General features: G+C 43.3%; 1 protein-coding gene across 1 annotated transcript; it reads left to right on the top strand.

Moving 5' to 3' along the window:
• Nucleotides 1-1526: 1526 nt before the first annotated feature.
• On the top strand, nucleotides 1527-7320 carry LOC123073705 (BTB/POZ and MATH domain-containing protein 1-like). The gene is made up of 4 exons (XM_044496758.1): nucleotides 1527-1758; nucleotides 2392-2924; nucleotides 5742-5822; nucleotides 6037-7320. Exons 1-4 carry the CDS (start codon nucleotides 1527-1529, stop codon nucleotides 7066-7068), a joined length of 1878 nt encoding a protein of 625 aa, XP_044352693.1. The 3' UTR covers nucleotides 7069-7320.
• The last annotated feature ends 4662 nt before the right edge of the window (nucleotides 7321-11982 follow it).

Here is an 11982-nt window from a genome sequence, read left to right on the forward strand (position 1 = left end):
CTTCCGGTCTTTTACTTTGTATATTAGATTTGTGTCAAGTCAAACTACATTTCATAACGTCGATTTGGCATTGTAAACGTTATACTTCTTTCTAAAAGTTTGGTCAAAGTAGAGATACTTTGACTTCAGACAAAACTTATATGCAGACAAAAAAGACCGGAGGAGTACTTGGTTAAGTCAAGTCGATCAAGATCTCACGACATCCACACACAAAAAGATGCACGGTGCTGCATGCGTAATGACGGATGTGCAACTAAACATCTTTGCATAGTGCAGCCTTTAGTACTCTTGTTCTCAGTCAGGTAAACTTAAACAGCCGCTCTCTGTAGGAGGCGAACACAGAGCGGCTTCTTCATGACGACGGTGAACTGGGCCTCCTCAGAGACAACGTCCACGTCCTCCCCCTCCGCGGCCTGCCAATCGAACACACACACTAGGCTCGCCACCAAGTTCTCGAGGTGTATCGCCCCGCACAGATCCTTTGCCCGGCTCCGAATGGCATCATCTTGATCTCCTTGGTGCCGGTGATGTCAACCCCCTTCGCGTCACCTCCCGTGAGGAACCTCTCCCGTAGGAACTCTCGTGGTCGGCCCCAAGTCTTCTCATCCATGGCCATGCCGGCCACCATGAAGTCCTGTGGGGATCACACACCCGCCGATCTCCATGTCCTTGCGTGTTAGACTCCATATTGTATACGAATAGGTTTAGACCTGTCATACATACCATGTAATTGTAACGATCCTTGTTTTATATATATATATATATATATATATATATATATATATATATATATATATATATATATATATATATATATATATATATATATATATATATATATATATATATATATATGTGCATCTGTAACCTATTCGTGTACCTGTATGTGCATGCTATTCATGTACCTCTCTGAAAGTCTAGCTTTGACATGGTATCAGGCATTCAATTGGAGTTTTCATGTTTAGTACTCGAGTAGGAAGCCTATTGATAAGAAAGCAAACAGTAGAAAAAGTATCAGTCCAAAACCGAAAAGGTACAGATGCATGTGCCAAAAGAGTTAAGCCAGTTTTCACCATGTGACGATGCTAACGTTCAGCAGCGCCATTCTGTTGATGTATATGTGGACATGACACGCGGTGTGTAATTCCAAATTTGCCAAAAAATGTGTTGAGGTTGCGATATTCTCCACCCCAATCAGACTGAACATTAAGTATCTTGTAACCAAGGAGACGCTCAACATGAGTTTCAAACTAAAGAAAGACATTGAACGCATCTGCTTTGAGCTTAAGAAAGTAGAGCCAAGTAAATCGATTGTAAGCATCAAGAAAACTGACATAATAATTATGGCCACTAACTGAGGTTTGGGTAGGACCTCATACATCTGAAAACACAATTTCAAGAGGATGTTTAACTACACGAGTAGACACTGGAAACAGAAGTTGATGGCCTTTGCCTTGTTGACAGGCATCGCACACTGAGACATCTTAATTGCTAGACACGACGGGGAGTTGATGGCAACGAAGAACATGACGCACAACGGGGGAAGCTGGATGACCAAGGCGCGAATGCCACTGAGACGGCTTGACACGAACACCGTTGAAGACCTGGGAAGCTCGAGGTGCATCAAGTGGATAGAGACCATGTTCATAATGACCACTAAGAAAAACATCCCTCGTTGCGCAGTTGTCAGGGCGGCCCTTGCGGAGGCATTGGTGCACTACTACCCGCTCGCAGGCCATCTCCGGGAGGCTCCCGGGGGTAGACTAGTTGTCGAGTGCATCGGGGATGGCATGGTGTTCGTGGAGGCAGAGGCAGATGTGTCCCTGGATGAGCTTGGCGAACCGCCGCTGGCAGCATGCCCATTCGTAGAAGAACTGTTGTGCGATGTGGGCGACCTTAGGGTTGTCCTTGGAGTTCCCTTGTTCTTCATGCAGGTAGCCTTCAACTGTACGCGTGCTACAAATCATATGCATACTGTTGTGCCGCTCCTATTGTTTTCCAATGCAAAGATAAATACCTTTGGCTACTAAATTTTATTTGGGAACAGAAAATGACTAAAAACAACTGTGACTACAACATTGATATAGATTAAAAAAAGGCTATGCTTGTCTTCAAGCCTTCGCTTTACATTATTATTAACGTTTCTTATTTATAGATACTGTGAGTAGGTAACCCAACTCAGATGCGGGGGATTTGTGATTGGTCTTCACATATGCCAGAATATCGCCGACGGCTACAGCAGCACCCAATTCCTAAAATGTATCGTTGACTTGGCATGTACCAGGGGTGACGCCTCCCAAATTGTATCGCCGGTGTGGAATAGGGATCTCCTAACAACACACATCCCTTCGCACATAAACCCGGCCTATGAGGAATTCCTCCAACGATTAGGCACCACCGCCGACGACATCATGTTGTCAACACCGCTAGAAGAAATGGTCGGTCGCTTCTTCCTCTTCGGCCCAGGGGACATGGCATCGCTACGAAGGCATGCCCCCGCGCACCTAACACCGCCGGTCACCAGCTTTGAGCTTCTGACTACGGTCATGTGGCGTTGCCGCACAGTGGCACTTGGTTACAAGCTCCACCAGCGGGTGCGCCTGATGTTTTCTCTAAATGCGAGTGGGAGGTGGAAGCGTCATGCGCTCGTCCCACGTGGGTTCTACGGGAATGCACTCTTCTACCCTGCAGTACACACAACCGCCGAAGAACTGTGCTTCAACCCGCTTGGCTATGCGCTCGGACTCATCCGCGAGGCCAAGTGTGACATGACAGACGACAACATGGAGTCGATGGTTGATTTCACGGCCTCTATGCGTGGGCAGCCACCTCTCACCATGGACAGGATGTACGAGGCCTCTGACATCAAATGGGTTGGGCAGGACGCGCTAGATTTCGGATGGGCGAAGCGGGTTGACGGCGGCGTACCGATGGTTGGGGACATCCCCTCCAAGTCCATGAGCTACCACATGAGGTACAGGAATGGCAGCGTCTCTGCTGTTTTTCCCCGCACACCTTGTAGCTCCAAAACAAAACATGTTCGGTGGTTTCGTTGCATGCAATGGAACCGGGGCGTTCGAGCCCTTTTCTTCTAAAAAAAAACATGCAATGGACAAGTTCGAGAAGGAGATTGCTGTTTGGGTTAACAACGAAAACTAGTCCAGTCGGTCACATTCATACTTTGTAAAATAGTGCACAGCTTTACATGAGGCCGTCGTAATTCTATAAGCCTCCAAATAAAGTGCCCCTTGAAAGAAAAATTCTAAATAAAGTGTGGTGGTATGTAATCATTTGCGCTTGCATTTTGGCATCTCCGACTCCTTATTTGTATATTTAATTTCTAATAATAATATATGGTGATGGCTATTTGCCTAGCTACGAATCCACCAATGCCTCTGCTTCCTAAAACAATAAATCTTACTTCTATGTACTGTATAAAACTACCAATAGCTATTATCTAATGTTTTGTACCTTTCACATCGAGACAAAAAGAGGTCATGCTGTGAGAAGAAGTGCCAACCAAGACGGTGAAGATCGGTACCAATCTCGACCCAAAATCGAGATCGCATCGGAGATAACCTTGTAGGGTTGGGGTAAGTATGAAAAGCAACAGAGTGGAATAGACTAAAACGAGAAAAAAAAATGGTATTAAATTCGGTGAGAAACACTAAAAGGATGAAATTAGCTTGGGTAGTTCAGTTTGTACCCGCTCGGCTGCCCAAAAGGACGGAAGAAACAAAGAAAAGTAAAATGTCGACTCAATGCATTAGGCTCACAGCCCACTAGTCAACTTATTATACACGTGTCCATTTAGGCCTGAAGAAGGGGTTAGCCCTGCACACCTAAAAAGAAATGTGTGATTGGTCAGCGCCAAAGCTGTGCCATATTCTCCATCTTCCTCTTACTTCTCACCCACAACGACCAAATTTTACAAGACAAGCTAGTCGTCATATTTTGAAAACCGAGTATCTTATTATGTCGAAGAATCAAACTGGTCGGCTCCCACTTTCTGAATGACTAGGCCTACATTCTTAATTCGCTCTCCCTATGTTTTCGTTTACTCTACATATTAGTTTTTTCGTTAAGTCAAACTTTCACTAGTAGAAAACAGGGCTTTGGTCACAGCGTAATATACACATTAATCCCGGTTGCATTACGAACCGGGACTAATGTGAGCATTAGTCCCGGTTCGAGCGGCTAAAGGCATTAGTCCCGGTTCAAATGGGCCCTTTAGTCCCGGTTTGAGACACGAACCGGGACAAAAGGGCATCGCACCCTTTAGTCCCGGTTCTATGAACCATTTCACAAACTGGGACTAAAGGGCCATTTCACAAACTCTACCCCCCCCCCCCTCCCTCGTGTATCGCCATTTCAGTTTTGAAAAAAAAATGATAAAAACTTCAAAAAATAAAATCCTTCGAGATGTAGTTATATTACTACATCTACTAGTTAGGAAAATTAAGAAACTTAAATTTGGACATGTTTTGCAAAAAAGTGTCATGAAAAAGTAAAACGGCTATAACTTTTGCATACGATGTCAGAAAAAAAGTATAATATATCAAAATGTTCAGCACGAAAATTAATATACGATTTTGACTGCCTGCGGTCTGTTTGCAATTTTTTAGAATCCTCAAATTCTAAAAGGGAAAAAAGATATGCTCAAATTTCAGTTTTTTTTGAATTTTGGTTAAATCTGGTCAAACTACTTATTCAAGAAGTATTAGTGTTACTACATAATTATTCAAGAATATTAGTGTTACGAAATAATTATTTCATTTTTTTGAATTTTGGTCAAATCTGGTCAAACTGTGGTCAAACTATGATCAAACTACTTACTCAAGAAATATTAGTGTTACTAAATAATTAAAAAAAATTATTATAATAGTTTCAAACTCAAACAGTGTAACGCGTGACTTCATGCTCAAGCTAAACTCCTGAGGGTTAATAGGGTTGACATCTTACTATTGTCAGGAAAACAACAAGTACAGACTTGGAAACGAGGGGGAATAGAACCCGAAAGTTAAGTGTGCTCAGGCTGGAGTAGTGAGAGGGGTGACTGGCCGGGAAGTTAGATGATTTGGAATGATGAGGGGTGATTAGAGATTAGAGGTTAAATTGAGCAGTGATGAGGGGTGATTAGAGATTAAATTGTAAAATAATTCAGAAATTTGAAAATTGAAAAAAAAATAAAAATCATTAAATTTTCTTTAGTCCCGGTTGGTGACTTGGTGTTACCAACCGGGACTAAAGATGGAGCTCCAGACAGCAGCCACGTGGAGAGAACCGGGACTAAGGGGGGGGGGGGCTTTAGTACCGACCCTTTAGTCCCGGTTCCAGAACCGGGACTAAAGGCCCTCTAGAACCGGGACAAATGGCCCTTTTTCTAATAGTGTTTGTTGACTTTGACAAATTTATGGAGATATGTTTTGACATCCTATATATTTATTACAGTATTGCAAATGTTCATGTTGTTTTCTGGTCCCTCCGTTCCTAAATATATGTTTTTAGCGATTTTAATATGGACTACATACGGACTAAATTAAGTGAATCTACACCCTAAACTACGCATATATACATCCGTATGTAGTTTATATTAAAAATCTCTAAAAAGACTTATATTTAGGAATGGAGGGAGTATCAAGTTGGCAAAATTTAATGAAGTTTAAATTTTAATATAGAGAGTACTATATAAATTCTAGGCATTGACAAGCAAGTTAGCCATCTATACCTGGGATTTTTAGGGAAATGTACAGCTTTTTTTCTTGAGAAAAGGGAAATGTACCGCTGGTGTAGATGCTGTTGCAAGTGGGCCAAGATGTCCGGTTGATGGGCCTCCGCCTAAAATTTGTTGCTGCTTCTTGTTGCTTTTCTTCTCTGCCCTCGCACTCCCCCCATCCCCTCTGAAAATATCCCCACCTGCGCCGCCGCGGACACCCCACCCCACCGCCGCCGCCGTCGCCGCACGCAGCTTGAGCAATGGAACAATCGCTGCCGACGACCGTGTCTACGTGCACCTCCGACACGGCGATGGGCAAGCACGTGTTCAAGATCGTCGGCTACCATCTGCACAAGGGTTTGGGCGTCGGCAAGTACATACGGTCCGCAACCTTCGCCGTCGGCGGCTACGACTGGTGCGTCCGTTACTACCCCGATGGATACTCATCCCCAGAGTGCAATGGCTACATCTCTGTCTACCTCGAGCTCCTCACCAGGAACGCCGAGGTCAGGGCGAACTACACATTCAGTCTAATCGACTCGGGGGGCGGCGGCGCGCAGGCATGGTCGCCGTTCATCCGCCGCTTCGCTCACAACTACACCTCCGTCGATGTCAGCTATGGAGCTGACATGTTCATCAAACAGAGTGCGCTCGAATCGGTGCCATACCTGCGGGACGACACCGTGGTGATTGAATGTGAGGTCAAGGTTATCAGGTGGCCGCAGGTGCAGGAGGAGACCGTGTTGGCCGCCACACATATCGAGGTGCCACCGTCGGACCTGCCGAATCACCTCAGAAATTTGCTGGATGGGAAGAGAGGAGCAGATGTGACTTTTGAGGTTAAAGGCGAGGTTTTCCCTGCTCACAAGATTATGCTCGCCACGCGATCGCCCGTCTTTGATGCTCAACTCTATGGATCCATGAGCGCTGCCAATGCCACGAGTAATAAGAACATAATCGTCGAAGACATGGAGCCCCCTGTTTTCAGGGCCTTGCTTCACTTCATCTACACGGATTCGCTGCCCGCTATGGATGACCTTGATGATGGTGAGAACCAAGAGATGGTTAAGCACTTGCTGGTGGCTGCCGACAGGTATGCCATGGACAGGATGAAGATGATATGTGAAGGTATTCTCTGCAAGAGCCTTGACGTTGAGACCGTGGCGACGACATTGGCGCTAGCTGATCAGCATCAATGCAGCAAGCTGAAAGATGCCTGTGTTGAATTCATCCTCTCTTCAAACAGAATTAACGATGTGGTGGCAAGCCAGGGGTATGCACACCTCAAACGATCTTGTCCTGCTCTCATGTTTGATGTCTTTGAGAGGGCTACCAAGTCTCGCAAAATTTAATGTGCTAATCTTGAGTTAGGCCTCAAAATAGTCAGTTTAGTGGACACGTGGCCACCTAAAATGAACTAGTTTCTTATCCTTTAAACTTTAGAGATCTGTGGGTGGGACTGTCTTAAAAGGTTGCAAATATTTTGTATGCTCATGTTGGGTTAACTTCTGGATGACTAGCCACCTGTCATGAATGAGTTGTTTTGGAGGAGATGAGTTGGTCTTGCAAGATGTACTGAACTACTGGTTGCCTCTTCATATGTATGAACCTACACTTGCTTATCTTGTTCTCTAAATTATTTGATTTTCTGAGTTTTCAGTACCTTTACTGTTTATCTGATATAGTTTTGCCCTTGTGTATCCGTTTTCAGACTAAACATTACCTGAACGTTCAGCATGATATTTTAACCAGATAACCCTTTGATTTCAGTTCTGTTTGAACACCGAGGAAATTTTTATTTCCAGGTGATCAGTTTTGTGGTACTAAGTGATACTAGGTTGATAAACATACAACTGGATGCTAAGTGCTAGATTTCAGTTGGAGAGAAAGCTTGAAATTGACTTCCAGACTGTTGTTCCGGTAATGATGGAATTAACAAGGACTGCTAATAATCATGAACTTGTGCCATCAGAGGAAGCCATGACGGCCGGCGGTTTTGTTGGTTTTCCGAGCTTTTGCAGTCATTCTGTAGGATGCTGAAGGTAAACATAATAAGCTGGTGTTGAATTTCTTCCTTGCACAATTTTAATTTTCTTGATCATCTGCTGCACTAGCATTACCAGGCTTACCAGGGCATGCCAGGCCGATCCTCCTTACTCTCCCCCAAAATGTGCTAGTAGTAATATTGTTTCCACCATGAAGTGTGCTAATGTGAAGCAACTTTATAGAAATGCAGGTTGGCAGTGCAAAATTCTAGTGTATCGAATTAGCTAGGTAACCGATCATTTGTTTTTGGACTCTTGCTTTGCCTGTTGAAAACCCGTTAGTTGTAAGAAAAATTCTGTGTTTTTCGTTTCATGTGATCATGTCATATCTGTTCCATGTAAGTTGTAAGAAGAAATTTCTTGGGGCAATCTTTGCATATCTATAGTATGCGCACTTGCATTTTCTGGGAGATGAATTTTAGCATATATATAATTCTACATGTTGTTCCCTCTGATGTGGGAAGGTTTAGCTTAACTGTGCTCAAGTTCTGTATCCAGACTGGGGCTTCTGTGTGCGCCACCGTCGCCACCCTCATGATCATTTGTCATTCATCATATCCCCGAACCATCCCGTGAACCGTAGCAGATCAAGTTGAAGATCCGCAGCCCCTTGCTCGTTTTCCATTACAGTCTATCAGTAGAGTGCAAAAGAAGCAAGCAGTCTGAAATTGATGTATACCTTTTTCGTGTACCATCTATGTTCGATTTATATTGTTGGCTGTCACCGTTGGTTACGAATGATTTTTTTTTCTTATTCCGCGAGTAGTTTTGGGAGTGTGTACACGGCAGCCATGCCAGCTCATATTTTTGAAAGAACAGACTAATAAACATTTTGAGAGGAGGTCCAATTGCCAGAGGATCTGAACTTCGGTCATGCAATTCGTGCTTCTGAAGTATGTTGAAATGAAATTGATAAGGGCATGAGAGTACAAAGAAATCTATAGCATAGATACTCCATACTTTAGAATAGAGTCAATTACACTGTTGGTGTCACAACTTGTCCTGAATGTTCACTTTGGTGCTACAAGTTGTGAGATACGTCAAAGTGGTGGAAAAACTTGGCTCAATCGTTCGCATACGGTGCTTTTCTCAGTGTCGTACGAACCAAGCGCTGACTAAGCAAGAAAGCGTGGCGCGGGTCCCATTGACAGTGATCAGAGGCCGTGGGCTGATGCGTTTGGCATGAGTTATCTCAGAAACCCCCTCAGATTTCACGTCTTTGACAAATAAGCCCCCGGGTTGGCTGTACACAGGTGGCCTTTCCTTTCTGCGTTATTGACTTGCTTGTTGGACTCCCTCGCCTCAAGCTTTCCTCCTGTCGATCGTTTGAAGGCGGCGGCGGCGGTGATCTGTAGGACGCGCTGATCGGCGGCGTCGACGACGATGGAACCCCGCCGGCGAGCTCCCGGCGAGGCAGCCCCTTGTATACAGTGAGCACAGCCCCAACTTTCCCCCTCTGTAGCCCCTGTTTTTTTGTAGGGTTTCCATCGGTTGGTTCGCCGACGACGAATGTTGAGTTTTGTGTTGATTTCGTCCGCGGATGCTTTTTAGATGGCGTGACGTTAAAATCCCCCCTCGCATTCATCCGTAGTGTCGTTTGTCTCTATGGTTTAGCACGGGTTTAGAAGGCCCCTTCTTTTCTGCATGAACAAATCGGATATTAGTTAAAATCTGAGTGCTTCAGTCAAGTCAGTGTATGTGCGCACAACCCTACATTGTATTTGCCAATCTGTACTTAACTGAATTTGTCGACACTTGTTAACTGAATCTGTCGACACATGTTAACTGAATTTTTCGACACTGCTATAACTGAATTTTTCGACACTGTTTTAACTGAATATTTGAGCAGGTTAACTGTAAATAACATGTGCATTTTTAATTGAATACTTGACAGGGCTTGTTGTCTGCTCTGTTAATTGAAAACTAGATATTTGCATTGCCTTGTTGAACAGAATTATAATTGTAATGGACTGTTCTTTGTTATCCGAATATGTTTATGCACTGTAGGTGATTTTGATGGATTGTTCACTGTTGAGATTCATCACAAGGGATTTTTCTGTGGAGCTGGCAGCAACAGGACATACATGGACTATCAAGTTGATTGGTTTGATAGCTGTGATAGTGACACATGGTCTATATTGTGGATTGAAGATTTTCTTAAGCAGCTGGGGTATGACAGAGATAGTGGACAACATGAAGTGTTTTGGTGTCAGCCTGGAAGGACACTTAGTGAAGGAATGAAAGAAATGAAATGTGATGCTGACAGCCTTGCAATGATAGCAGCTAGTACACAACACAAGAACTTATTGCTGATCATAGACCATGGAGATACACTGAACAATTTGGTACGAGATGATGTTGTAGTTCAAGGGGTTCCTGAATTGCCAAAGTTCATAACTCCAAGGAAAGACAAGGGAAAAGAACAAGCCACCTCACCTAAAGTTGCAACTGTGCGAAGTAAGAGGAGTAAGAGGAGGGCAAGGGGATTGTTTTCTGAAGGATCATCTTCGGGATGTGCTGATGATGATGTTGACGAAGAAGACGTAGAACCTGCAGTAGATTCTGAGACTGATGAGGAATTTTTTGACAGTGACTATGATGTAGAGGATGGGGATGATGATTTATTTGAAGATCATGTAGACAAAGAAGTGGATGATCACAGAGAAAGAGTTACAACATGTGACTATGAAACAGAGCCAGCAGAGGATGCTCTAGATGACCCTCACATCTTGTTATCCAAAGAAGAGAGGGACAAGTTGAAGTACCATTTCAAAGGTTTCAATCCAGAGACAGATCTGAATGCTCCTGTATTTAAGTTAGGAATGGTGTTTGGTAGTGTGCAGGAGCTCAGACATGCTATAACTTCTTATAGCATAAGAAACAGAGTTGCAATAAAAAAGACAAGAAACACAAGCACTACAGTTGAAGCAATATGCAGTAATGCTTGCCCATGGTACATGAAAGCAGTGAAGGACAGCAGGAAAAACAGCTTCATTATAAAGAAGTATTGTGATGAGCACACTTGCCCTAAGTCATGGAACCTTAAAGGTCTAACTGCTCCATTTTTAACCAAAAAATTCAGAGATGAGTTCAGGGACAATGAGAAGATGCCTTTGAAGAAATTTGAGGAGAAGGTTCAGCAAGAGTACAATCTCATACCAACTAGGACCAAATTAGGAAGAGCTAGAAGAGATTCAGTGAAGCAGATTAGAGGTGAAGATGATGACCAGTTCAAGCACTTGTGGGATTATGGAGAGGAGTTGAGGACCACAAACCCTGGCAGCAAGTTTTACCTATGCACAAAGGAAATTTTTGATGACAAGACTAAGCAGACAAGAGAACACTTTTCAACTCTATACTGGTCATTGGATGCTTGCAAGAGAGGATGGCTATTGGGAGGCAGACCCATCATATTTGTAGATGGATGTCACATTAAGACCAGGTACAAAGGAAATTTGCTAACAGTTGTGGGTATTGACCCTAATGATTGCATCTACCCCCTAGCATTTGGGATTGTGGAAGTTGAGTCTACTAGCAGCTGGGAGTGGTTTTTGGCAAGCCTAAAGGATGATCTAAACATATGTAACACCTCTCCATACACAATAATGAGTGACAAGCAGAAGGTATGCTCCTGAGTTCATTCACTTTACATGTACTTTATTAATTTAGAAGTTTGTAAACCATATATTGATCTGATAGTCAATCTTGTATGTGATGTTCAGGGTCTCATTGCAGCAGTAGCAAAGGTTTGGCCAGATGCTGAACACAGGTTCTGTGTCAGGCATATGTACCAGAATTTCCATAAGCTACACAAGGGGGAACAGTTGAAGAACAATCTTTGGGCAATTGCAAGAGCCACAAACAATCCTACATACATGAAAGCTATGGAAAAGATGTTGGCCGACAGTGTGGGTGCATACAAATGGGTAGAGAAATGGCCTCCAAAGACATGGATTAAAGCCTTTTTTAACCCTTTTCCAAAATGTGACATTCTACTGAATAACATGTCTGAAGTATTTAATAGGTTAGCTTCTAATTTAGTATTGTGCTTCAATAGTAATTTTGCAATATTCCTTTTTCAGTTTCTATTTTACTGCATTAACATGTTTTTTCTTCTTCTTATGACAGTTGGATATTGCCAGCAAGAGAATTACCAATTTTATCTATGGTGGATAACATAAACAACAAGATAACAGCAAGGATTTACAACAAGCAGAAGGA

Source organism: Triticum aestivum, chromosome 3D, assembly GCF_018294505.1.
Source record: "Triticum aestivum cultivar Chinese Spring chromosome 3D, IWGSC CS RefSeq v2.1, whole genome shotgun sequence".
NCBI lineage: Eukaryota > Viridiplantae > Streptophyta > Magnoliopsida > Poales > Poaceae > Triticum > Triticum aestivum.